Below are 26,112 nucleotides of genomic sequence, written 5' to 3'. Positions count from 1 at the left end.
AAAATTGAATCAGTCATCCAAAACTTTCCCAAAAGCAAAAGTCTGGGACCAGATGGCTTCACTAGTGAATTCTACAAAACCTTCAAAGAGGATCTAATACCAATCCTGCTCAAACTCTTCCAAAAAATTGAAGAAGAGACAGTACTCCCTAACTCATTTTATGAGACCAACATTACCCTGATACCAAAACCTGGTAAGCACAACACTAAAAAAGAAAACTATAGACCAATATCTCTGATGAATACCAATGCAAAAATCCTAAATAAAATTCTAGCAAATCAAATACAGCAATGCCTTAAAAAGATTATTCATCACGACCAAGTGGGGTTCATCCCAGTGGCACAAAGATGGTTCAACATATGCAAATACATCAAAGTGATACATCACATAAACAAGATAAAAGACAAAAATCATAAGATTATATCAATTGATGCAGAAAAAGCATTTGACAAGATACAGCATTCATTTATGATTAAAATACTTAATAACATAGGTATAGAAGGAAAATACCTTAACATAAGAAAGGCCATATATGACAAACCCTCAGCTAATCTCATAATTAATGGTGAAAAACTGAAGCCCTTTGCTCTACGTTCGGGAGCACAACAGGGCCGTCCCCTATCACTTCTGCTTTTCAACATAGTGTTGGAAGTCCTTGCCAGAGCAATCAGGCAAGAGAAAGAAATAAAAGACATCCAAATTGGGAATGAAGAAATTAAATTGTCAGTCTTGGCAGATGACATGATGCTGTATATAGACAACCCTAAAGACTCCACCAAAAAGCTATTAAAAACAATCAACGAACACAGTAATGTGGCCGGCACAAAATCAACATACAAAAGTCCATTGCGTTCCTATATACTAACAATGAAATCTCCGAGAAAGAAATACAAAAAACCAAAAATTCCTTTTGCAATTGCAGCAAAAAGAATAAAATACCTAGGAATAACTTAACCAAAGATGTGAAAGACCTATATGCTGAAAACTACAAGACATTTTTGAAAGAAATTGAAGAAGACACAAAGTAATGGAAAAACATTCGGTGCTCATGGATTGCAAGAATCAACATAGTTAAAATGGCTATATTACCCAAAGCAATATACAGATTTGATGTAATCCCCATCAAAATCCCAAAGGCATTTTTTAAAGAAATAGAATAAAAAACATCAGATTTGTTTGAAACCACAAAAGACCCCGAATAGCCAAAGCAATCTTAAGAAAAAAGAACAATGCTGGAGGTATCACACTCCCTGACTTTAGTTCGTACTACAAGGCAACAATAATCAAAACAGCATGGTATTGGCAGAAAATAGACACATAGACCAATGGAATAGAATTGAGAACCCAGAAATAAAACCACATAAATATGGACAGATAATTTTTGACAAAGAAGCAAAAAAAATACAAAGGAGAAAAGACAACCTCTTCAATAAATGGTTCTGGGAGAATTGGAAAGCCATGTGCAAAAAAATGAAACTGGACTGCTATCTGTCACCATATACCAAAACTAATTCAAAATAGATCAAAGACTTAAGCATAAGACCTGAAAAAATAAACTGCATAGAGGAAAACATAGATACTAAACTTATGGACCTTGGGTTCAAAGGGCATTTCATGAATTTGACTCCAAAGGTAATGGAAGTAAAAGCTAAAATAAACGAATGGGACTATATCAAACTTAAAAGCTTTTGCACAGTAAAAGAAACCATCGACAAAATAAAGAGGCCACCAACTGAATGGGAGAAGATTTTTGCAAACAGTGCCTCCGATAAGGGCTAATATCCAAACTATACAAGGAACTCATGCAACTCAACAACAAAAAAACAAACAACCCAATTGAAAAATGGGCAGAGGACCGGAAGAGACATTTCCCCAAAGAGGACATACAAATGACAAATAGACATATGAAAAAATGCTCAACATCACTAATCATCAGAGAAATGCAAATCAAAACCACAATGAGGTATCACCTCACTCCAGTCAGAATGGCTATCATCAACAAGACAAATAGTAACAAGTGTTGGAGAGGCTGTGGAGAAAAAGGAACCCTCATACACTCTTGGTGGGAATGCAGACTGGTGCAGCCGTAATGGAAGGCAGTGTGGAGGTTCCTCAAAAACTTAAAAATAGAATGACTGTGTGACCCAGCAATCCCTCTCCTGGGTATCCACCCAAAAAATCTGAAAACAATTATCCATAAAGATACGTGTGCTCCAATGTTCATTGCAGCTTTATTTACGGTGGCCAAGACATGGAAACAACACAAATGTTCTTCGACAGATGAATTTATAAAGAAGTTGTGGTATATACATACAATGGAATACTATTCGGCAGTAAGAAAAGGTGAAATAGGACCATTTGTGACAACATGGATGCATCTTGAGATTATAATGCTACGTGAAATAAGTCAGAAAAAGCAGAGAGCCATATAATTTCACTGATATGTGGTATATAAACCAAAAACAACAAAAGAACAAGACAAACAAATGAGAAACAAAAACTCATAGACACAGACAATGGATTAGTGGTTACCAGAGGGTAAGAGGGGTGGGGTGTAGTAGATCAGTGTAAAGGGGATCAAATATATGGTGATGGATAGAGAACTGACTCTGGGTGGTGAACACACAATGGGATTTATAGATGATGTAATACAGAATTGTACACCTGAAATCTATGTAACTTTACTAACAACTGTCACCCTGATAGCCTTTAATTTTAAAAAAGCCTAGGGAATCAGTAACAGGGGAAGAAGATCCTCGAAATGTGGGATTCTCTGATGCTCCCCCAGAAACCAGAAAACATATGCCATTGAAGACAGAGGCTGTCTAACCATGTGGCCCCCAGACCTGTGGGGAAGGCCCAGGAGTGGGGGTGCTGATGCTCTCAGCTCACCAGTGATTCTCCAGTCCTCCTCTCTGCCCGCAGGAACTGATGGATAGTATTGAATTCTCCTCGTCTGACTTCCACATGTTAGGAAGGGCCACTCAGTGAGCAACTCTGGGAAATCATAGAGGGCAAAGGGGTTCTGAGAAATGTGTTTCCACAAGGGAGAGTGATGATGGAGAACTGACAGCAGACAGCTAAGACTGTCACTGTTTTTACATGTCTGAGAATTTAGCCAGTTACAATACACTTGGATGTGCTTCCAACCATCATCATCAAGTCTGGATTCATAACAGGAAATGTTTGTTAAATGTTTGAAAAATAAAAATTAGGGAAATGTTTTAAATACAAGAAATAACTTGACAAAGAATGGAAGCTGTTTTTGATTAAAGAAATCAAAAACTAAATGTGGACAGAGCATTCTTTCTCTTCTACGTGAAGCTGTCTTACTATTCAAAATTTTCCCAGGAGCCAGAGCATCACTGACACCCCTGGGAATTATTACAAATGCAAAACACCAGATTCCACCTTACACCTTCTTTGAGGGTCTTCATTTTAACAAGGTATCAGGAATTATGTATAAGATTTAAGTTGCTCTGTTTTAGAGGACATTCACTTCAGTTAAATGCATCTTATTTTTCCATTTCCATTTAAAAAATTCAATTGAAATCCACATGTTGAAAACACATCCAACTTTATTTTCAAATTAACACAAAATTAACTTTCTTTAAGATTGTAAGTATTGAAAAATATAATTATTTTTAAACAGCAGGATAAAAAATTAAATAGAGTAATGGTTTTTAGAAACTTGAAGAATTACCAAGACCTAAGAATAAATCAAAATGATATCTAAAAGTGTTTAAAAAAATGGACTTAAACTTGCTTGTGCAGTTTATTTTGGGGATTTTGTTCCTTCTTGCAATTTGCCCTGAGAATGATGTGCCTTGGGTTCACACCTTCTTCAGTGTTAGCCCCAAAGGAAACAATCCATAATGGAAACTAATTCATGTGCTTGCAGAAGAACGACACAGCTGAGCACTGTCTGGATCATCCAACATTGTTAACATAAACATTCGTGAATACAGAAAAGAATTCTTAGTATTGTAGACCATGAAGGTTTTGAGTGGTTCCTTACAAACCATTATTGAGTAAAATCTGACGAATTCTATATTTATACATCTGCACCTAGAGATTGACAGATATCACTAAACCTTATGGCATAAAATAATACTTACGAATTCATTCATAAGGAGACAGAAAAACATAAAATAAATGTTTTAGTCTGCGAATAGAAACAATATAATTTACATCATTTATCAAAATACCTAGTTATCCATATATAGCAGTACTAGCAGTAATAATAATGATAATTTTATATGTCATACAAACTTATTAAAAATGATTACACCTAATTTTATAAATAAAAGTATATAAAGGAAGATGTGTATCCATATGTATATGTATATATGATACATACATTTGGATATATATTTTTTGATGACTAATGTAATTATTTTATGAATTAAATGGGTTAATATGACTCTAGTTATCCCCATCAAAAACTGTTGTCCAGCTCCCGATCAGGCTTAAGACGTTTTCTTCGTAATCTTTGTTTCTAAATCATTCACCAACTGTTGTGCTCACTTGAAAAGATGTGTATTAAGTGGAGGTCCAAAGGGTATAAATGGAGCTAATTTTCCTACTGCAAAAAGTTAAATTCTGATATGCTATGAAAGTCCCATTATCTCTAATACCACAATCATGCTGTGAGTTCCAGGTGTAAGATATAACTTATCTGATTATTAAAAATTTTATGGTAAAATCAATTGAGATCCTCCTAACCTAGGTCATAGGTCTTGTGATTTATAGAGAAAATAGCAACTAAATGAAATTTCTAATGAGCTACTACAAAATAGACTGAATGGCTGAAAAATTAATTCACGGATAATACCACTTGTCTTCAAATAGTGTGTAATGGACACCATCAGCCTAGAGGAAGAACATTAGAATGTCATGGAGGGGCCAGTATGAAGTTTGGTCAGATTTATTTTTTTATTGTTTTTGTTTTTATTAGTTTCAGTTGCACAAAACAAAGCAATTTTAGACATTTGTAATTTATATCACTCACATTGTGTCAACCCCCCTCCCCCCATCCACTTTCCCTCTGACATCGCACACAGCCATTACTTTTCCACTGTCTCTACTCCTAATGCTGTACTCTGCTTCTTGTAAGTATATATATATATATATATATATATATACACACATATATATATATATATATATATATGTGTGTATATATATATATATGTATATATATATGTATGTATATATATATAAACTTGTACTTGACATTCATTATTGTTCAGCTTCAGCTTCAGGTGTACAGTGCAGTGATGAGGCATCTACATCATCCCTGAGGTGGTCTCCCTAACGAGACAAGTGTCCATCAGATACCCTACAAAATCATTACAACATTATTGATTACATTCCCCAAATTAACTTTTGTAACCCCATGGCAATCTGTGGTTACTGACTGCTTTCTAATCCCCTCACCTTCTCCCTTATCCCTACCCCATCTAGCAAACCTGAGTTTTTTTCTCTGTGTCTGAAACTGTGATTTGTGCATTCACTTATTCTTTTCCTTAGATTCCACATATAAGTGAGATCATATGGTATTTGTCTTTCTCTGACTTATTTCACTAAACATAATGTTCTCTAGGTCCACCCATGTTGTTGCAAATGGTAAGATTTCTTTCTCTTTATGGCTGCGTAATACTCCATTGTATAAAGGTACCACAGTTTCATAATCCAGTTGTCTACCAATGGGCATTTCGGTTGTTTCCATGTCTTGGCTATTGTGTATCGTGCTGCAATAAACATAGGAATGCATACATTTTTTTGAATTAGAGTTTTGCATTTCTCTGGATAGATACCTAGGAGTGGAATAAGGTAGTTCTTTATTCAGGTAGGTAGTTCCATTCATAAGGTAGTTCCATTTTCAGATTTTTGAGATACCTCCATACTTTTTTCCATAATGGCTGCACCAATCTGCAATCCCACCAACAGGGCACAAGGGTTCCCTTTTCTCCACATCCTCACCAGCACTTGTTGTTTGTTGATTTTGACTGGGGTGAGATGGTGTCTCATTGTGGTTTTTATTTGCATTTCTCTGATGGTTAGTGAGGTTGAGCTTTTTTTTCGTATGTCTGTTTGCCATCTGCATGTCCTCTTTAGAAAAATGTCTTTTCATGTCCTCTGCCCATTTTTAAATTGGGTTGTTTGGTTTTTTTTGGAGTTGAGTTGAATGAGTTTTTTACAAATTTCAAATATTAAACCCTTATCAGATATATCATTGACAAATATCTTCTCCCACTCAGTAGGATCCCTTTTTGTTTTATTGATGGTTTCTGTTGCTGTGAAAAAACTTTTCAGTTTGATGTAATCCCATACGTTTATTTATTTTTTCCTATTACTTCACTTACCCTAAGGGTTATATCAGTAACTATATTACTCCAGATAATGTCTCTAAACTTTCTTCCTATATTTTCTTCTAGGAGTTTTATGGTTTCAGATCTTACATTTAAGTCTTTAATCCATTTTGAATTTATTCTTGTATATGGTGTAAGGAGGTGGTCCAGCTTCATTTTTTTTGCATGTGTCGGTCCAGGATTCCCAGCACCGTTTATTGATTAGACTGTTTTTACCCAAACATAAATTCTTGCTTCCATTGTCGTAGATTAAATGGCCAAATAGGCATGGATTTTTTCTGTGCTCTCTATTCTGTTCCCTTGATCTATATGTCTGTTTTTATGCCAGTATCATGCTGTTTTGATTACTATAGCTTTGTAGTATAATTTGATGTCAGGTATTGTTATACCTCCCACTTTATTCATATATTTCAAGATTGCCGAGGCTATCTGGGGTCTTTTATGGTTCCATATAAATTTTAGGATTACATGTTCTATTTCTGTGAAAAATGTCCTTGTAGTTTGATAGGAATTGCGTTGAATCTGTATGTTTTCTTAAGCAGTATGGACATTTTAATGATATTAATTCTTCCTATCCATGAGCACAGTACGTGTTTCCATCTATTTGTACCTTCTTTAATTTCTCTCTTCAGTGTCTTATTATTTTCTCAGTACAGGTCTTTTACTTCTTTTGCTAAATTTATTCCTAGGTATTTTATAGTCTTTGAAGCAATTGTAAATGGGATTGTTTCCTTAATTTCTCCTTCTGATATTTTATTATTGGTATATACAAATGCAACTGCTTTCTGAATATTAATTTTGTATCCTGCTACTTTACTAAATTCAAAACTATTAAATTCTAATATTTTTTTGGTGGACTCTTTAGGGTTCTCTCTATATAGTATCATGTCATCTGCATATAATGACAATTTTACTTCCTCCTTACCAATTTGGATGACTTTTATTCTTTTTCTTCTCCTGTTGCTGTGGCTACAACTTTCAAAACTATATTGACTAGGAGTGAAAAAAGTGGGCAACCTTGTCTTGTTCCTGATATTAAAGGGAATGGTTTTAGCTTTTCCCCATTGAGTATGATGCTAGCTGTGGGTTTATCATATATGGCCTTTGTTATGTGGAGATATGGTCCCTCTATTCCCACTTTCTTAAGCGTTTTTATCATAAATGGCTGCTGGATTTTGTCAAGTGCTTTTTCTGCATCTATTGATATGATCATATGATTTTTATTTTTCATTTTGTTAATGTGGTGTATCACATTAATTGATTTGTAGATGTTTAACCAACTTTGCATACCAGGAATAAATCCCAGTTGATCATTGTGTATGATCCTTTTAATGTATTGCTGAATTCTCTTTGCTAATATTTTGTTGAGGATTTTTGCATCTATATTCATTAGGGATATTGGCCTATAGTTTTCTTTTTGTAATATCTTAGTCTGATTTTGGGATCAGGGTGATATTGTCCTCTAAAACATGTTTGGGAGCCTTCCCTCTTTCTTGATTTTTTGGAAGTGCTTGAGGAGAGTAGGTGATAATTCTTTTGTGAATGTTTTGTAAAATTCACCTATAAAGCTATCTGATCCAGGACTTTTGTTTGTTGGGAGCTTGTTGATTCCTGATTCAATTTCCCTGGTATTAATCAGTCTATTCAGGTTTCCAGTTTCTTCTTGAGTTAGCCTTGGAAGGTAATATGCTTCTAGAAAAATGTCCATTTCTTCCTGATTGTCTAATTTATTGGCATATAGCTGCTCATAGTAATTTCTTAAAATCTTTTGTATTTCTGTGGTGTCTGTTGTCACTTCTCCTCTTTCATTTCTGATTTTATTAATTTGGGTCCGCTCTCGCTTTGTTTTGATGAGTCTGGCTAAAGTTTTGTCAATTTTGTTTATCTTCTCAAAAAATCAACTCTTGGATACATTGATCTTTTGTATTGTTTTTTGGTCTCTATTTCATTTATTCCCACTCTGATCTTTATTATCTCCTTCCTTGTACTCCCTTTGGGCTTATTTTGCTGTTCTTTTTCCAGATCTCTTAAGTGTAAGGATAAACAATTGATTTGTGATTTTTCTCGTTTCTTTAGGTAGGCATGCATTTCTATGAATTTCCCTCTTAGGACTGCCTTCACTGCCTCCCATTGATTTTGGGTTGTCATGTTTTCATTTTCGTTTGTCTCGAGATATCTTTTGATTTCTTTCCTGGCCTCATTGTTCACCCATTCATTATTTAGTAGCATGTTATTCAGCATCCATGTATTTGTGTGTCTTCCAGTTTTTTTCCTGGAGTTGATTTCTAATTTTATAGCACTCTGGTCAGAGAAGACATTTGGTATGATTTTAGTTTTCTTAAATTTATCGAGACTTGTTTTGTGGCCTAACATGTGGTCTATCTTGGAAAATGTTCCATGTGTGCTTAAGATGAATGTGTATTCTGGAGCTTTGGGGTGAAATGCTCTGAAAATGTCAATTAAATCTAATTGATACAAGGTGTCATTTAAGGCCACTGTTTCCATATTGATTTTCTGTCTGGAAGACCTGTCCCTTGTTGTCAGAGGTGTGTTGAATTCCCCTACTGTGATAGTGTTATGGTTGATCTCTGTCTTTATGTCAGTCATTATCTGTTTTACATATTTAGGTGCTCCTATGTTGGGTGCATAGATGTTTACTAGGGTTATGTCGTCTTGTTGGAGTGATCTCTTTATTATTATATAGTGCCCATCTTTGTCTTTTAATATATTCTTCATTTTAAAGTCTATTTTGTCAGATATAAGTATTGCAACTCCAGCTTTTTCCTCATTTCCATTTGCATGAAACATCTTACTCCAACCCTTCACTTTCAGCCTGTATGTGTCTTTTGATCTGAGGTGAGTCTCTTGTATACAGCATATGCAGGGTCTTGTTTTCTTATCCACTCAGCCACCCTATGTCCTTTGATTGGAGCATTTAATCCATTTACATTTACAGTGATTATTGATAGGCACACAGTTATTGCCATTTTGTTATTTGTATTTCTGGTCTTCATTAGTTAGATTTGTTTCATCTTTCTTCTGTTTACAGAAGACAATTGACATCTCCTGCATTGCTGGCTTGGTGGTAATGAATTCCGGTTAGCTATTCTTTTCTAGGAAGCTCTTTATCTCTCTTTCAATTTTAAATGATAGTCTTGCTAGATTGGATAAAGCAATCTTGGTTGTAGGGCTTTGTTTTTCCTCACTTTGAAAACCTCCTGCCACTCCTTTCTAGCTTGCATAATTTCTGTAGAAAAGTCATTTGATAGTCTTATAGGAGTTCCCTTGTATGTAACCCGCTGTCTTTCTCTTGCTGCTTTTAGGATTCTCTCTTTGTCTTTAACCTTTGCCATTTTAACTATAATGTGTCTTGGTGTGGGCCTGTTTGGGTTTATCCTGGTTGGAACTCTCTGCACTTCCTGGGCTTGTATGTTGGTTTCCTTCACCAGGTTAGGGATGTTTACGGTCATTATTACTTCAAATATGTTTTCGATCCCTTGCTCCCTCTTTTCACCTCTGGTATTCCTCTGATGCACATGTTGTTGTGCTTGATGTTATCCCAGAGGTCTCTTGAACCATTTTCACTGTTTTTTATTCTTTTTTCTTTCTGTTGTTCCACTTGGGTGATCTCTGCTAACTTGTCTTCTAAGTTGCTAATTCGATCCTCTGCCTCATCAAACCTGCTGGTAATTCTTTCAAGTGTGTTCTTTATTTCAGTTATTGTGTTCTTTAGTTTTAACTGGTTGTTCTTTATGATTTCTCTATCCTTCCTTATGTTGTCACTAGGCTCATTAAACATTCTTATCATCAGTGATCTGAACTCTGTCTCTGATAGGTTGGTTACCTCTGTTTCATTTGGTTTCAATTCTGGCTTCTGTTTTTTTTTATTTGGGACATGTTTCTTTGTTTCCCCATTCTGGCTGACTCTCTGTGTTTGCTTCGATGTATTAGGTAGATTCCCCTAGGGTTCTCAGTCTTTGCTGGGTGGTCTTATGTAGTATGTGTCCTTTATATTTGACTTACACCGCTTCCATATTCTCCTCTGCGTGTGTTCCAAAGGTGACCCTTGTGTTGTGTGTATTCGCCTGTTAAAGTTGAGCTTGAATTACTTTTGGCTTCTCAGTAGGTGGGATTGACACCTAGGCTGTCTAGTTGTGAATTGGCTATTTCCACAGTGGATGAGCTGCTATGTGAAGATTGACCACCCAGACAAGACTTGGCCCCTATGGGTTCTTGTGCCTGTAGAGAATTCCCTCTGGATATCACTTGTCTGTCAAACCCAGTAATACTCTGGTTTGGTCTGGAGTTGGCCTCTGGGTGTGTTGTAGAGCCCTGGTGTAGGGCAACTTCAGAAAAAAAAAGACAAATCAAACACAACAACAACAAGAAGAAAGAAAAAAACAAATACACTCACATGTAAAAACAACTGATAACCACACTCAACATAAGCAAAAATATCAAAAATACCAAAAAAAAAAAATCAATACAAAAAAATGGAAAGAAGGAGGAAAAGTAGGGCAGGAAAGAGAAAAAAGAAAAATAGAGAGAAAGGGGGAAAACAAATAAACAAGCAAACAAACAAAAATGTATGTATAATAATATATGCTAAAAATGATAGTAATACCAAAAAAAAGCAGCAACACTCTTGCCTTTAGCCCACCAAACAATCTCCAGATTGTCCTCTGTTGTGCAAATAGTCCTCTATGTCTTGTGAAGGCAGATCCAGCCATCTGGTGCCCACAGTAGCAATTCTAGATGAGTGGGGCTATGAGGTATGGTTGGTAGTTTCTACAAAGTCAGTGCAGTTTCTGCTGTCGCCTGCCCATACACGTGCTGAGAGCACCACAGCCAGCCACTGGGATGTGGGCTTCTTCCCTGTGCACAGGTCTCCTGAGTCTTAGGGCACTTCCTACATTGGAGGGTGTGAACTGCTCGAGATTTCTGAGCTGCTGAAAGCCCAGAGCTGCCTCAGCCTCCTGCTGTTAACTCCTGTGTGTTTCTCTGCAGTTGTAATTGTCCTGCCACAGCAGCAGCCCAGAAAAGGTGGGGGCTGAGAAGGGAGGTGTCTGCCGTCTCCCAGCCCAGCCGTGTCACACTCTTCCCAGCCTGGTCCCTAGATCACAGTTGCAAGGTGGCTTTTTCCAGGTCCTGAGCCCTACAGCTCCTCTGTCATCTGACATACTCTTCAGTTCAGGGACCAGCTTGAGATTCTGGAAGGGTGGGCGGCAGGATTGCTGTGGGAGAGTGGGGGGAGGGGCCCAGCTATGGCTTTTGCTTTTTTGTTTGACCCAGGGCCCAGCTGGAGATCTCCGCTGAGGTTACTGCCTCAAACATGGGATAAGCTGCTCTCTCCGCAGAGATCAGCTGTAGGATGCAGAGAAAGAGCCCACCTCCTGGCTTTTGTGATCTCTGTTCTGTGTCCTGGGGCCCCCATCCGTCTCCCAGCCAAGGATGCGGGCCGCGTCTCCACATCACTCCTTTCCCTCTTCCCCTGCTCATCCGGTTTGTCCACCATTGAGTATTCCTTGTACGAGCATCTTAGCTATTCTGTGTGATGAGCAGAGAGTCCTTTGATGGGTTATAGTTGTTCAATTTGTGGTAAGTTCCAGAGGAGAACTCAAGAAGACCACATCGCTGCTGCCATTCCTCTAGACTCCATTCTTTGATTCAACTGAGCTAATGGTAGAATCTAGTGGAATCCAGACAAGGATTGCGCTGAATGGAGTGTTAAACCATTGGGTTTATTCCTGCTCTGTGCTCTGACACACTTCAGGGAAATGTTCCTTTCTGACCTCTAAGAAGAATGGGATGCGGGGCTGTTGGTAGCTAATGTCACTTTAAAGATACACATCTTTAGACAGTGCTGGAATCATGGGGGAAGAGATGCTCTATTTCCATTGGCTGACAGGATATGACATCATCCTGTGGCAGTTGGTGGGCATCTTGCTTTCATAAAGGGAAGTCCTCCTGAAAATGACACCAGCACAGAGGGAAGGAAGCAAAGCAAACATGTCAGGGCAGATAATTCCTGTTGACATCATTGAGCTGCCCAGGAAGGAGAATCTCTCACAGAAGCCCCTGTGGACTTTCTGTAATATTTCATTGGCCAAAACTGGGTCATGAGTCCTTGCCTCATCCAATCACTAGCAGGGGGTTTGGGAGGGGAGTGGTTGCCATAACCGACTTGGACCAACTGTGATTCCTTCCAATTGAGCATCCACAGGAAGAAGGCAGCATGTGTGCTATGTGAGCAAGCAACACCATCCTGCCACAAAGGAGAAATGGACAAGGGAGCTGAGGGTTCAAAGCCAAGGGAACAGAAGACCAAGCGGGTACAACATGCAAAGGTGCAGAATTGTGCCAATTAAGTCCAAGTATTACATCACTCCGTGCTCCTCAAACTGGAGGATGCAAAACAAGAGTACCCAATACATCTTTCTGAAGCAAGACACTTATTGAAAGGTTTGGAAAACCAAGCACTTTAATAAGAACCATCCCCTTCCCACAGAGGAGGGGAGGGAAGAAGGGACCAAGGAAAAATAGTCCAGTCTCTCCCCCACCACGTGGTCTTGCTTCCTGGACCTCAGCTTCCTCCAGTTCACCCTTTAAAATGCAGGGAGCCCAGCTTGACCCCCCCGGAGTCTTGTTCTAGCCCTGCCTTCGCCGTCAAAATCTTTACCTGACTGCGTTTGCAGTAGCCCTTCTTGGGCAGCAGACAAGAGCTTTCTTAAAAAGTTTAAGCACCTCTTAGCCACGTGCCGCTGGCCCTGCTTGATTTCTTCCGTGTTTCTACTGCTGCTGGTGGTGCTGTGACTGGAGAGAGAGTCCCCAGGGTGACACTGGGGGGCTGGGCTAAGGATGGTGGTGCTGGAACCAGGGCTGAGCTCGGGAGTGGCAGTCCTGGAGTCCCTGCTGGTCATGGGAGTGGCGGTACTGGAGCCTGGTCAGTGCTTGAGAGTGGCGGTCCTGGATCCCCTGCTGGGCTCAGGAGTGGAGGTCCTGGATCCCCGGCAGTTCCTGGGAGTGGAAAGCTTGGGAGTGGTGTTTCTGGGCCTCCAGCTGGGCTCAGGAGTGGTGGTCTTGGAGCTGGGTCTGTGTGCAGCAGTGGAGGTCCTGGATTCCCGGCAGTGCTTGGGAATGGATAGATCAGGAGTGGCATTCCAGGGCCACCAGCTGGGCTCAGGAGTGGCGGTCTTGGATCCCATGCTGGGTCCTGCTCTACTCTAAGATGGCTGCAGGACTGACAGACTCTTGGGCCTTCTTCCCTGGCTCATGGTCCATAGGCTGCTGCTCTGCCTGCTGGGAACCAGACCACTCAGATTGAGCCTCCTGAGCTGGGGAGGGACTGCAGCTCTGGAACTCAGAAGGATGGAAGGGCTTTACTTTGATGGTGCAATATGGGAATTTTGGTATTTGTGTGTGTAAGATGTGGTATGTGGCCACGATGCTATTGTATGCTTTGTTCGACAGTGTGTCCTGGAGGTCTTTCCAATGAAAGACCAGATTAACCATCTCTTCTATTACACAGGGGTCTGTGACATCATTGGGTGGCTCGATGTAAGGCTTCAGTTCTTCCTCTTGGCCCATGTTTGCCAAGGATCTGGCACGATGTCCTTCAGATTTTCTCTCTGCTCAGGGTTGAGGATTAGCAGTTTTTTTAGGAAGTTTTCCATGTCAGTGGATAGATAGGGAGGCACCACATTCTGCCCACTACCTAACTTCTTCATCAGCTCTTCCCAGCTCATTGCCTTGAAAGGGATGGTGTTCGTGAGCGTCTTGTACAGCAGCACTCCCAGGCTCCAGATGGCCATGGTACGACCATCATATGTTTCGCCCAGGAACAGTTCTGGGGCTGCATACATGGATGGGACTGCCACAAAACATGCTGAGTTGATGGACATTGAAGGATGCGCCAAATCCAAAGTCTGCAAGCTTAGCGTTCATCTGAGTGTCTAACAGCACGTTTGGTGGCTTCAGGTCCCTGCGAGCAATGCCCTTCTCATGGCAGTAGTGCACTGCTGACACCAGCTGCTGGAAGACACCACGGGCCTTGTCCTCTGACATGCGGCCATGGTCACGAAGGTAATGGTGCATGTCCTCTCCAGGCACGAGCTCCATGACTAGGAAGAGGGGTTCTGCAGTGCTGATCACATGGAATAGTTGGACGGTGTTAGGATGGTGCAAGTTCTCCATGCAGTGGACTTCGTGCAGGAGAGATCTGCACATTTTGTGGTAGACCCCTTGGTCGATGATTTTCACAGCCACCTTCGTCTTCGTGAGAATGTGCCCGCCCAACACTACCTTGGCAAAGGTGCCCCCTCCGATGGTTTCCTGGAGCTCATATTGTGCACTGTGGGGCTCCTGGTCAGCATGGATGTCTTTAAAGTCACATAACATGGTGACCCGCTAGCTACGCTCACTGACGATACTAACTATACTCTCCAACTGTGCTACCAAACAATAACTATACTAGATACGCTGTATCAACAATATTGTTAACTATGTTAATAATAATAACTGCTAACTATACTAAATATACTAACTGTATCAACAATATTACTATGTCAATAATTGTAACTGTACTAACTACGCTGACTAAATATAGTAACTGTATCAACAATATTACTTTGCTAATAAACAATAATTAACTATACTAACTATGTTGACTATGTATACTAACTATATTACTAACTGTGCTAGTAAACAATAACTATGCTAAGTAAACTGACTAAATGTACTACTTGTATCAACAATATTACTGTGCTAATAAACAATAACTATACTATGCTATGTATACTAACTATAATATTACTAACTGTGCTAATAAACAATGACTATGCTAAGTAAACTGACTAAATATATTAACTGTATCAACAATATTACTGTGCTAATAAACAATAACTATACTAACTATGCTGACTATATGTACTCAGGAAAAAGAAGGAGAAAACAAGCTAAAAGGTCCAAGTCCAACAGGTCACCACAAATCAGTTTCCTGGGCTTTAATGGACAGAAAGCTCAGCCGAGCCAGGGCCTTAATAGCAGCTTGGGGTCATTCCCTCACACTGGTGCTTTATGAGCTCAGAGCCAGAACTGACCACATATGGCTAAGGATAAGCTACAGTGGTTTTCTCAGTTTTGGGTTTCAACACCCCTTTACTCTGAAAAAAAGGGGAGGCCCCCAAATGAATTTTTGTTTATGTGGGATATTAAAGACTGATATTTACTTTATCAGAATTTAAAGTCTGTAGGATGCTTAAAAAAAAAGACATGTATTAGAATGTTTTTCCAGGTGTGGATAGGGTTACATTTTCAAAAGCCCTTGAGATGATTTGTTTCCACTCCTTCAGCCAAGAAATGGTACTGCCCTTTGAGAAGCACTGCTTGGGTGTATATAATAAAATAACTTTTTACGTTCATTTAAAAGGTATCTACAAGCAATTGTTCTTTAAAACCACCTTGTGCTTATTAATACCATAGCTTAGCTGAGTAATCCTCTCAGAAAATACTTTCAGGTCGTGTATTCATTTTGGATATCTTCGGGGTTTTTTTTTTGTTTGTTTGTTTGTTTTGTTTTTCAATAAATGGAACCTTGTTAAAAGTGAATTTGCTTCCAAAAGTGGCTACTTCATAGGCATAAAATTGGCTGGGCTCAGGGGAATCAGATTGAAATAATGCTAAGGACACAAAGTCTACAAATTTTCACCATTGATTCAATCCAGTTAATTGTTTGCACAATTTCATTTTCACAACTTCCAGAAGTAAGTGTTGCCTATTTTACTCTAATTAGTAAATTACCATATGTCAGTGTTCGATACATTGTTTAGAACAGATTTTTTGGTCAACTTTTGTATCAGTTTAAAATAATCTACTTGAAATCATGGGAAAATCGTGAATATTTACTGAGTATGTTGGATCTGATCTCAGTTTTCTTGAAGAGAGACTTTTTTCTTTGAGCTCTGCCTGATCCACTGCACTGAAGCTCCAGACATAGCTGAAACGTTTCAAAACTAAACCATTAAGCCCTTCAGACTATATCTCCCGTCTTTGTCCATTAGCAACACACAAAATGGAATGAAAGAAACATCTTGGAATTATTATAATTCAATGCCTTTGGATAATTTATTTGTGCCAATTTATTTCAAGTGTGTTTTTGTTCTTAAAATTCATTCATTCAATTTTGTCTTCCTCACCAGCTCACAGATGCCATTGTCTTTTCATTAGTGAACTTGGTTGCACCGCTTCCTTTGGTCTTTGATCTGTCGCGAGCCTTTTGACATTCTTCTCAGTGGTGTTTTGGGTCCTACAGAATGCCCCTCCCCATCTCCCCACACACTCAGGATTTATAGGGACACTCATCGATACTGAGATATTCTGAAAAATACTTGTGTTCTAATCGATACCTGCAAAGGTACCAAATTAGACACCTAACATAGTATCTTAAAGCAGAGTAACTTACAACTGTGAAGCCTCTTTTTGTCTGTTGTTGACAGCAGATGCTGCAAAGCTACATCACACACGCCTGCTTAATATGATCAAAACAATTATTCATGTTTTCATCTCGGTATCCCGGATCTGCACGATGGATCCTGCAGACATGTCTTCACGAGTGCATCAACAGAATCCTATGTCACCTGCAGTAAATCATCCTCAGCCCGTATCACCCGCAGGCCTCCCGACACAGTGCTGACCAGGAGATAAGGGAGCCTCACTTTGACACACTCTGGGGAGAACCGAGATTCTCCTCATTGAGGAGCTAGTGATACTGAAGTCTGGTGCTAGTACTTACATGTCCCAGGGCCTCAGAGAGGACGCAGCCTTGCCTTCTGCTGAGTGGGGATGGCACACAGTGAGAAGGGGCTGAAAGATGGAATTGTTTTCATCAGTCAAGCAGTGAAGCTGAGCGAGTGAGTGACCAGGAACTGTGTATCACACAGTGTCTTCACTGGGTTAAGACAATTGTTAGACTTTGATTAAAATATGCCTTAGCTTTTAATAGGAGCCACACAGATGAGCCAAAAAACATTTTTTAATTAAAATTTTGAATTAAAAATTTTTTTAAATAGACAGGTGAAATTAATTTTCATGATATGTTTTATTAACCAAATTTATCCCAAATGCTATCATTTCACCATGTCGCTAAAGTAAAAATCATTAGTGATCTCATATTTTCTTCTAATTATATCTTCAAGTCGGTTTTGTTGTTTTATATAGTAAAGACAGCAGGGGAAAAGAAGGAGGAGAGACACACTCTAGAGAGGGGCTAATGAATTTATTTATCAATATCTAATCAATTTATTTAGCAATATGCAATGGCAAAAGACAAAGACAATTAATAGAATGTGCTAATTACAGAAAGTGAAGGTGGTTAAGACTAAACTATATACATTGATAAAAATGTCATGTCAAAGGAGTACACATACATGTAAGTTGAAGAGATCAAAACACATGTTTACTATTGATCAAAAATCACTTGGCAAAATACACAAATAACATCAGTAAGAAGTATCCAAAACCAGTCATAAGCTCTATAGGATAGTAACTATTACAGTCGATGTCAAAAGCTCACTAATCTGGGGGAAAACAGCACTGGAAAAGTCATAAATCAAAACCTTGCCAGGTCTGTAGCTGAGAGAAACTCAGGCGTCTCCCACACCACTGCTTGCTCGTTCCCAAGATGCTGCTGCTGTTGTCGTTTTTGTTGTTCTGAGAAGTCAAGACTTCTTCTGATGCTATAAGCTGCAAGCTGCATGCAAGTTTTCTAGATGCTAACAAGTTCTCAAGAAGGCTAACTGTGGGGAACAACACTGGAGAGACCGGGAACCAGCCAGACCTCACCAGGTTCACGGCTGGAAGTCAGGACCTCCCCTGGTGTTGTAAGCTGCATGTTGCTGGAAGTCTTCACAAAGTTAGAATGATGAGAAATCACCAATTACAAATGACCACATGATGAAATAATTATTAATTAATAATGCCAACTGAGGTCTGTCTTATATATTTTCTCAGATGTACCTTAGAGTCAAGTTTCTTGTTCCTGCCTCCCCCTCCGGGAATGGCCAGTTCTGGGAGGGTCCGGCAGTTACTGATATGAATGTTGCCCCTCCAGCCAAAGGGCCAATTCATCCCGATGAGCAATATCTACTGTTCTTGCTGGGACCATCAGCCCAAGGCCTTCCAGAGCCTGGCAACGTGCCTGTCACGTCGTCCTGATATAACTTAGCTTCTTCTTCACTTCATCTGCTGATGTGGGTGAAACAGACAGAACAAAGAGGGAATTCTCTCAACCCCTGATCAAGAATTTCTTTAACCCTAAGCTAACCATCAGCTCACAACACGGACAGAACAACAAACATCATCCCATATCTCCCCTACTTGAGAGAATGAGACCAAAAAGGAAACCTCATCTCATGTCTCCCCTGCTCGGGAGAATGAGACCAAAGGGGAACTTTATGCAACCCCTGATCACAGCACAGATATCACCTTACATACAGGAACAGATAAAAGCTAATAGACAAAAGCTCACGTCAACCAACGAAGGCAAATTTTCTTTAACATCTACCCTACAATTCAGCCTCAAAATTTGTATTCATTGATAATCACATGTAGTCCCGTATGTGAGAGAACAAAGATCAACAGACAAAACTTAACCATCAACCTCACATGCGATCTCTCAAGTGAGGGAACAAAGAAACAGACAAAACTAACCATCCCCTACATGGAGTCTCTGATGTGAGGGAATAAAAAGCAAAGCAATGACCAAAGCTCACATTAACCAATGAAGGCAAATTTTCTTTAACCCTACATATATGTACAGCCAGCTCTTCTCAGTTCAAACTTGCCACATTTCCAGTGCTCGGTGGTCCTAGGTATTAAACAAAAGGAAAGTGAGTGAACAAAAGGAGGATGGTCCCAGAAGTGTTCACACAGATTCATTCTGGTTTCCAGCATCCAACAGCAAGCTGCAGATATGAACTGTGACAGTCACAGAATCGGTAAGATATAAAAACAAACTCTTTGCCCCTTAAAGCGCATTTATTTGTGATGATAAAAGTTAAGCAGTTAGGGGGTTCACACAGTGTGCGGGATATAAATGATAAACGTCTAAGTATTGCTTTGTCTTGTGCACCTGAAACTAACAAAATTAAAAAAAAAAAGTTAAGCAGTTGATGTCATCAAGCACATGGTGTCACATAATCATCAATGTGTGTGAAAAAACATCCTTACACTAAAGACTGGGATGATTTCCACTGGGCCACTTTTCATAACACCCTTCCATTCTTCTCACTGCATGAAAAATTAACCAAAGAACCTCAAAAGCCCAGTGAGTCAGGAAAAGGCAAACTATAGGACGTTTGGAAGGAGGTGATATACGATGGCACCTAACAAATGGCTCGACATGTCTGGCTCTACATTTCAGTGGATTTCGTGGTACCTGAAACGGAGATCTCAAACTGGAAACTTCTGGGCTTCATGAGACATACAGGTACGGCGTCTTTACACTACAGAATTAGTTTCCATAGTGTCTATTTTCAAAAATTATATTCTAACATAAAAATCAGGCAAGTTCACATAAAAATCCAGATTTTGAGCAAGTGTGAAGCCAGACACAGGTAACACTGGATTTATTTCCACAGTTAACACGTCGCTGGAGAGCGCCCCCTGCTGCATCAGCTGCTGTGCACCGCCCACCTCATGCCCAGGTGCAGAACGGATTCACTTCACTCACCCATATCAACTCGGCCCAAATAGATCTGCATTCACTGACAACCCTCCTGCAGAGGCAAAATGGGACCATTTGTTCTTCAAGCAATCCCATCAATGTTGCTTCTCTCTGCCCAACTCTCTAAGGATTTGAATGACCCTGAGTTTAAGGTCATTCCTAAGGCAGCTCTTATGCTTACAACCAGGCAAGTATTAGACTCCATTCTTTTTTTTCTTTTTTGTTTCAGGTGTACGAAACAATGTAATAGTTAGACAGTTATCATTTATACCCCTCACAAAGCGATAACCGCCCTTCCCCAATCTACTACACCTGACATTGCATACAGCCGTTCATATCTACTGTCTCTATTCCTTATGCAGTACTCCTTTTCTTGTGAATATATGTATATATATACACACACACATAGGTATATATATGTGTATATATATATATATGTACATATACATATACATATATATACGTGTATATATACATATACATATATATATACGTGTATATATACATATACATATATATACGTGTATATATACATATATATATAATTATAGTTTACATTCATTATTATTAGCCTGCTTCAGCTTCAGGTGTACAGTGCAGTGATCAGGCATCTACATCATACCTGAAGTGGTCTCCATAATAAGACAAGTGTCCATCGGATACCCTACAAAATCTTTACAACCTTATTGATTATGTTCCCCAAACTGACTTTCGTATCCCCGTGGCAATCTTGTGGTTACCGACTGTGCTTTCTAATCCCCTCACTTTCTCCCTCATCCCACCCCGCTCCCATCTAGCAACCCTCAGTTTTACCTCTACGTCTCCAAAACTGTTTCTGATTAGTTCGTTCATATATCTATTCTTTAGATTCCACATATAAGTGAAATCATATGGCATTTGTCTTTCTCCGTCTGACTTAATTCACTTAGTATAATGTTCTCTAGGTCCATCCATATCATTGCAAGTGGTAAGATTTCATTCTTCTTTATGGCCAAGTAATACTGCATTGTATAAATGTACCACAGTTTCTTAATCCAGTCGTCTATTGATGGGCATTTTGGTCATTTCCATGTCTTGGCTATTGTGAATAGTGCTGCAATAAACATAGGGGTGCATAAATTTTTTCAAATTAGTGTTTTGGATTTCTCCAGATAGATACCTAAGAGTGGAATTGCTGGGTCATAAGGTAGTTCCATTTCCAGTTTTTGAGATACCTCCATACTGATTTCCATAGTGGCTGCACCAATCTGCAATCCCACCAACAGTGCACAAGGTTCCCTTTTCTCCACATCCTTGCCAGCACTAGTTGTTTGTTGATTTATTGACGATAGCCATTTTGACTGGAGTGAGGTGGTATCTCATTGTGATTTCTATTTGCATTTCTCTAATGATTAGTGAGGTGGAGCATTTTTTCACATGTCTGTTGGCCATCTGTATGTCCTCTAGAAAAATGTCTCTTCATGTCCTCTGACCATTTTTAAATTTTGAAATGGCAGTAAAATGTGTTTTAATACATTCAACATGCTCTCAAGGACTGCTTTTTGTACTTTCATAATATTTTAAAACAACTTCACACTTACAGAAAGTTGTAGTTACAGTACATAGTACTTTCCCCTTCCTACACCCTGAACCATTTGAGAGTAAACTGATGACTTGGTAGCCTAACCTCTGACACTTTACTATGTATTCCCTCCAATAAAGGACATTCTCCGATATAACCCAATACAACTGTGAAATAAGGAAATCGGCATTAACATATTAAACCATCTAGTCCTCAGGCCATTTTAAGTTTTGACAAATGTCCCACCACTAACTTTGATAACAAAAGGATCCAGCCCAGATTCTGGTGTTACCGTTACTTGTTGGTATCCCTTTTGTCACCTTCATTCAGGAACACTTCATCACTCTTTCCCTGAACTTAATGACCTGATCACTTTGGAAGAGGAATACCAGTTATTTTGTAGGATGTCCCTTAACTTCAATTTGTTTGATTTTTCCCTCATGATCAGATTCACCCAATGCATCTTTGGCAGGGATATCTGAAAGTGATTGTCTGCCCTTCTCACTGCATCCTATTAGGTGCTCCAATATTCAAATTCATACCATTACTGATGATGCCACTTCAAATCCAGGATTAAGGTGAATTCTGCCAGACTTCTCTGTTCACAGGTGCTCTTTAGTCCATTGATATTAATAAGATTCATCCTTGATGAATATCGTTTTCTTCATCAAATTGTCAGTGTAAAATCATGGGTTCATATTTCCTTCAATGAGTTGCCATAATTATTGATTTTGATACTCAAAATTCGCCACATTTGGCAAATGATACTCCCATTCCAAATCGCTTCTCTTCACCTCATGATTCTTGAGCACTTCTTAATTTCTGGCCCAAATTGTCCAGTTATTTTGCATCTTCTGTATACTAAACCTGGAATGAGGCATTTCTCCAACAACTACTGCTTTCTTTCAGTGGAACATAGTATTTAGAAACCAAGATCTGGGCACTCTGGGTGCTTCTTGGGGCATGGGTGTGATTGCTACTAGGCTACGGGGAAATCTATTTATTTATCTACTGTGTTTCCCAGAAAATAAGACCTAACAGGAAAATAAGCCCTAGCATGATTTTTAATAAGACATCCTCTGAAAATAAGCCCTAAACTGTGTTTCCCTGAAAATAAGACTGGGTCTTATATTAAGTTTTGCACCAAAAGATGCATTAGGACTTATTTTCAGGGGATGTCTTCTTAAAAATCATGCAAATGCTCAGTTTCCAGGCTGGTCTTATTTTCGGGGAAACATGGTACCTATTCATCATCTATTTATATATTAACACACACTTTCATATCTAAGCTACATATAACACTGATATCTCTAATTTCAACACCAAACCAGTTTATCCTAGGAATTTCCTTTTCTTTATCTATAACTCCTTTCTCCCAAAGTGAGAATTTTGTCTCTAATTACTCTGTACACTTTGACTTATGTGATCATCAATCCTTTTGAATGAAACCAATCTCCTGCTGTTACTACCAACTACAATCCCCTTGCATATAACTTCCCCCATACATCCACCCACATGCAGTGTCCTGGTTTTGACACTCTTGACAGGCCACTGCCATCTTTGCACGCAGGCATGGGCACCATTCCCACCCTCCCTGAGCTCTGACACCTACACCGAGTGGCACTGACTAGGTGAATGTCCTCTTCTTGCTCTGGCCTTAGCACATGTACTGGTCCAATAGTGCCACCACTGCCATACGGGGACACCAGTCCTCATCCCACCCCAGCTCCATGCTGGATTCCCACTCTATCACACATGGATGTTTTTCCATACTGTGTAGGCTCTAATTCGCTGTGCAAGACTTCCACCCTCACCTACCAGTGTGGTTTTCTCATCACTGTGCTTGCACCCAAGGCCCTGCATCCAGCCACTGAATTTTCTTAAAAACTGGAAAAGATTTGGTGATGGAGGAATATGCAGGTTTAGGGAACACAGTAGTTTCATGGTTATACAAACACACTTACTCTAGGGAAGCTTCAGCTTCTGAAGAGAATAGCTTGGGTTAAGACGGAAGCGAGGTACAAGCAGTAACCCAAGGAGCTCAGGGAACATGTAGCATGCGCATGGGAAAGGCCTGCAGAGAGGAAAGGTGGCTGACACATTCCAGATGTGGAGGAGAGAAATCCCTGACCGTGCCTGGCCTAGATACAAGTGATGTGTCAGAGCCCTTGGAAATGGAAAGGACAGATCACTAAGCAAGAGACGACAGCTTAGCAACGACAGATACTCAATCACTGTGGACTTCCTTACAAATCATGACATTGGCATTTTTTTCAATAGTTTATTCTTACCTCATTGCATCTCTGGCTGTACCATACCAAAGCTTTTACGAATTCAACCCAAAAAGAAGTCTCCCTGTACTCAACAGTCTGCACAGATACCAACGCAGAGTTGGCCAAATTTCTTGCAAGTACTAGGGTTGTGTCATACTTACAGACCAATTTTAGACAGAGAAATAGCAAGAGAAGCATGTCATGAAATTTGAATAGAGCGACACCCTATACTCATAGGATGGTAGAATGACTCTTGTGACTGCCGAGGAGAAACACATTTCTTGCAGGCAAATGTGTGCTGCCCTGGGGGCTGGGGCACCTGGCAGACACTGACTGTGACGTGTTATTGAGACCAGTCAGTCCTGCAGCTGGGCCCAACCTGCCCCAACCCTGCTGATTTGCATGTTACTGGGGTGCAACCCACAGCCCTGGACACATTAATAGTGTGGTCACACCCTGTGCAGGAATCAGTCCCGGGCAGGACGTAGCATGGACATGAGGGTCCCGACTCAGCTCCTCAGCCTCCTGCTGCTGTGGCTCCCAGGTAAGGAAGGAAAACTGGGGATTTGCTCTGCCAGTGTGGTCAGTACCACTTAGACTGCAGGGTAGTTATAAGACCTGGTAACACCATTAACAGTATGGATGTCTGTTTTCATGTTTCCCTTCTCAGGAGCCAGATGTGATATCCAGATGACCCAGTCTCCATCCTCTCTGTCTGCATCACTGGGAGACACAGTCACCATCACTTGCCGGGCCAGTCAGGGCATTAGCAATTGGTTACACTGGTATCAGCAGAAAGCAGGGACAGCTCCTAAGCTCCTGATCTATAAGGCGTCCACTTTGCAAACCGGTGTCCCTTCGAGGTTCAGTGGCCAAGGATCTGGGACAGATTTCACTCTCACCATCAGCAGCCTGCAGCCTGAAGATGTGGCAACTTATTACTGTCAACAGAGTAGCAGTACACCACTCACAGTGTTATGAGCCTGAACATAAACCACGAAGCAGACAGCTGAGAGCAGGCCGCCCCAGCTGCCCTTTTCGGGCCTCAGTTGGCTCAGAGCATTTCTCAGATGCACCCACTCCTTGATGGTGACTGGAGGTTTTGGTAGAAGTGTCCAGGAAGGCTCCTCTGCACCCTAACTCTCTTTGTCTCTCCTCAGCCTCAGTGGTAAATACAATGTCTCTCCTGATTTCATAAAGAACAGAGATCATCACACATGAGCTGGCTGCGCTACTGTATCAGTCAGAGTTCATAAAGTGGAAGAGAGCCACTCTATGTATTCCATGCAGAAATTGCTTAATATAGAGAATTAATTTCTAAAGTACATTGTTTCAAAAGCCAAGGGAATTAATAATGGGAAGCAGAGAGTGGAAATATGGGATTCCCTAGTGCTCCCCCGGAAATCAGAGATCATAAGCTATTTTAGACAGAGTCTGTCTAACCATGTGCTCACCAGACCTGTGGGAGAAGCCTTGGCTTGGGGACTTGATGCTCTCAGCTCACCAGTGATTCTCCAGTCCTCCTCTCTGCCTGCAGGACCTGATGGATAGTATTGAATCCTCCTCGTCTGACTTCCAAATCTTAGTGAGAGCCCGCTATTGAGCAACTCTATGAGAAATCATAGAGGGTAAACAGTTCTGATAAATATCCTCTCACAAGTGAGAGTGATGATGGGGAACCGTCAGCAGACAGCCTGGATGGTCATTCTTTTTACATCTCTCAGAATTTTGCCAGTTACAATTCACTTGAATGTGCTTTCACCCTTCATCATCAAGTTGGATTCAAAACAAAAAATCTTTGTTAAATGTTTGAAAAAATAGGGGAAAATGAAGGAAATGTTTTGCATCTACAAAAACAATTTGAGAAAAAATGAAAGATTTTTTTGATAAAAAATGAAAACTTAGATATGGGTGGAGCATTCTGTGTCTCCGATATGAAAATATGTCACTGTTCAAAATTTTCCTTGGAGCCAGAGCATCACTAATACCATGGGAGCTTATTACAAATGCAAAATAGCAGATTCCACTTTACATCCACTTTTGAGCGATTCATTTTAACAAGTGATCAGGCAATATGTATAAGGTCTAAGATCCTCTGTTCTAGAGGACATTTGCCTCAGTTAAATGGGTCTTTTTTTTTTCCATTTCCATTTAAGAGTCTCTATTTAAATCCATGTGTTGAAA

General features: G+C 39.9%; 1 pseudogene and 2 gene segments (V, D, J or C); 2 read left to right on the top strand and 1 right to left on the bottom strand.

Moving 5' to 3' along the window:
* LOC109439652 (immunoglobulin kappa light chain-like) overlaps positions 1 to 26,112 on the top strand; it is a 315,245-nt gene that overhangs the window by 56,387 nt on the left and 232,746 nt on the right.
* Positions 13,593 to 14,101, bottom strand: LOC148758901 (serine/threonine-protein kinase MARK2-like; annotated as a pseudogene).
* On the top strand, positions 24,389 to 24,909 carry LOC148758900 (immunoglobulin kappa variable 1-39-like). The segment is given in 2 exon segments: positions 24,389 to 24,472; positions 24,599 to 24,909. Coding segments are annotated over 2 exon segments (366 nt in total).

This window comes from Rhinolophus sinicus, chromosome 2 (genome assembly GCF_057876585.1).
Source record: "Rhinolophus sinicus isolate RSI-liver-muscle chromosome 2, RSI-T2T, whole genome shotgun sequence".
Lineage (NCBI taxonomy): Eukaryota > Metazoa > Chordata > Mammalia > Chiroptera > Rhinolophidae > Rhinolophus > Rhinolophus sinicus.
The sequence above is the reverse complement of the archived record's forward strand: the minus strand, read 5'-3'. Positions and strand labels throughout refer to the sequence as shown.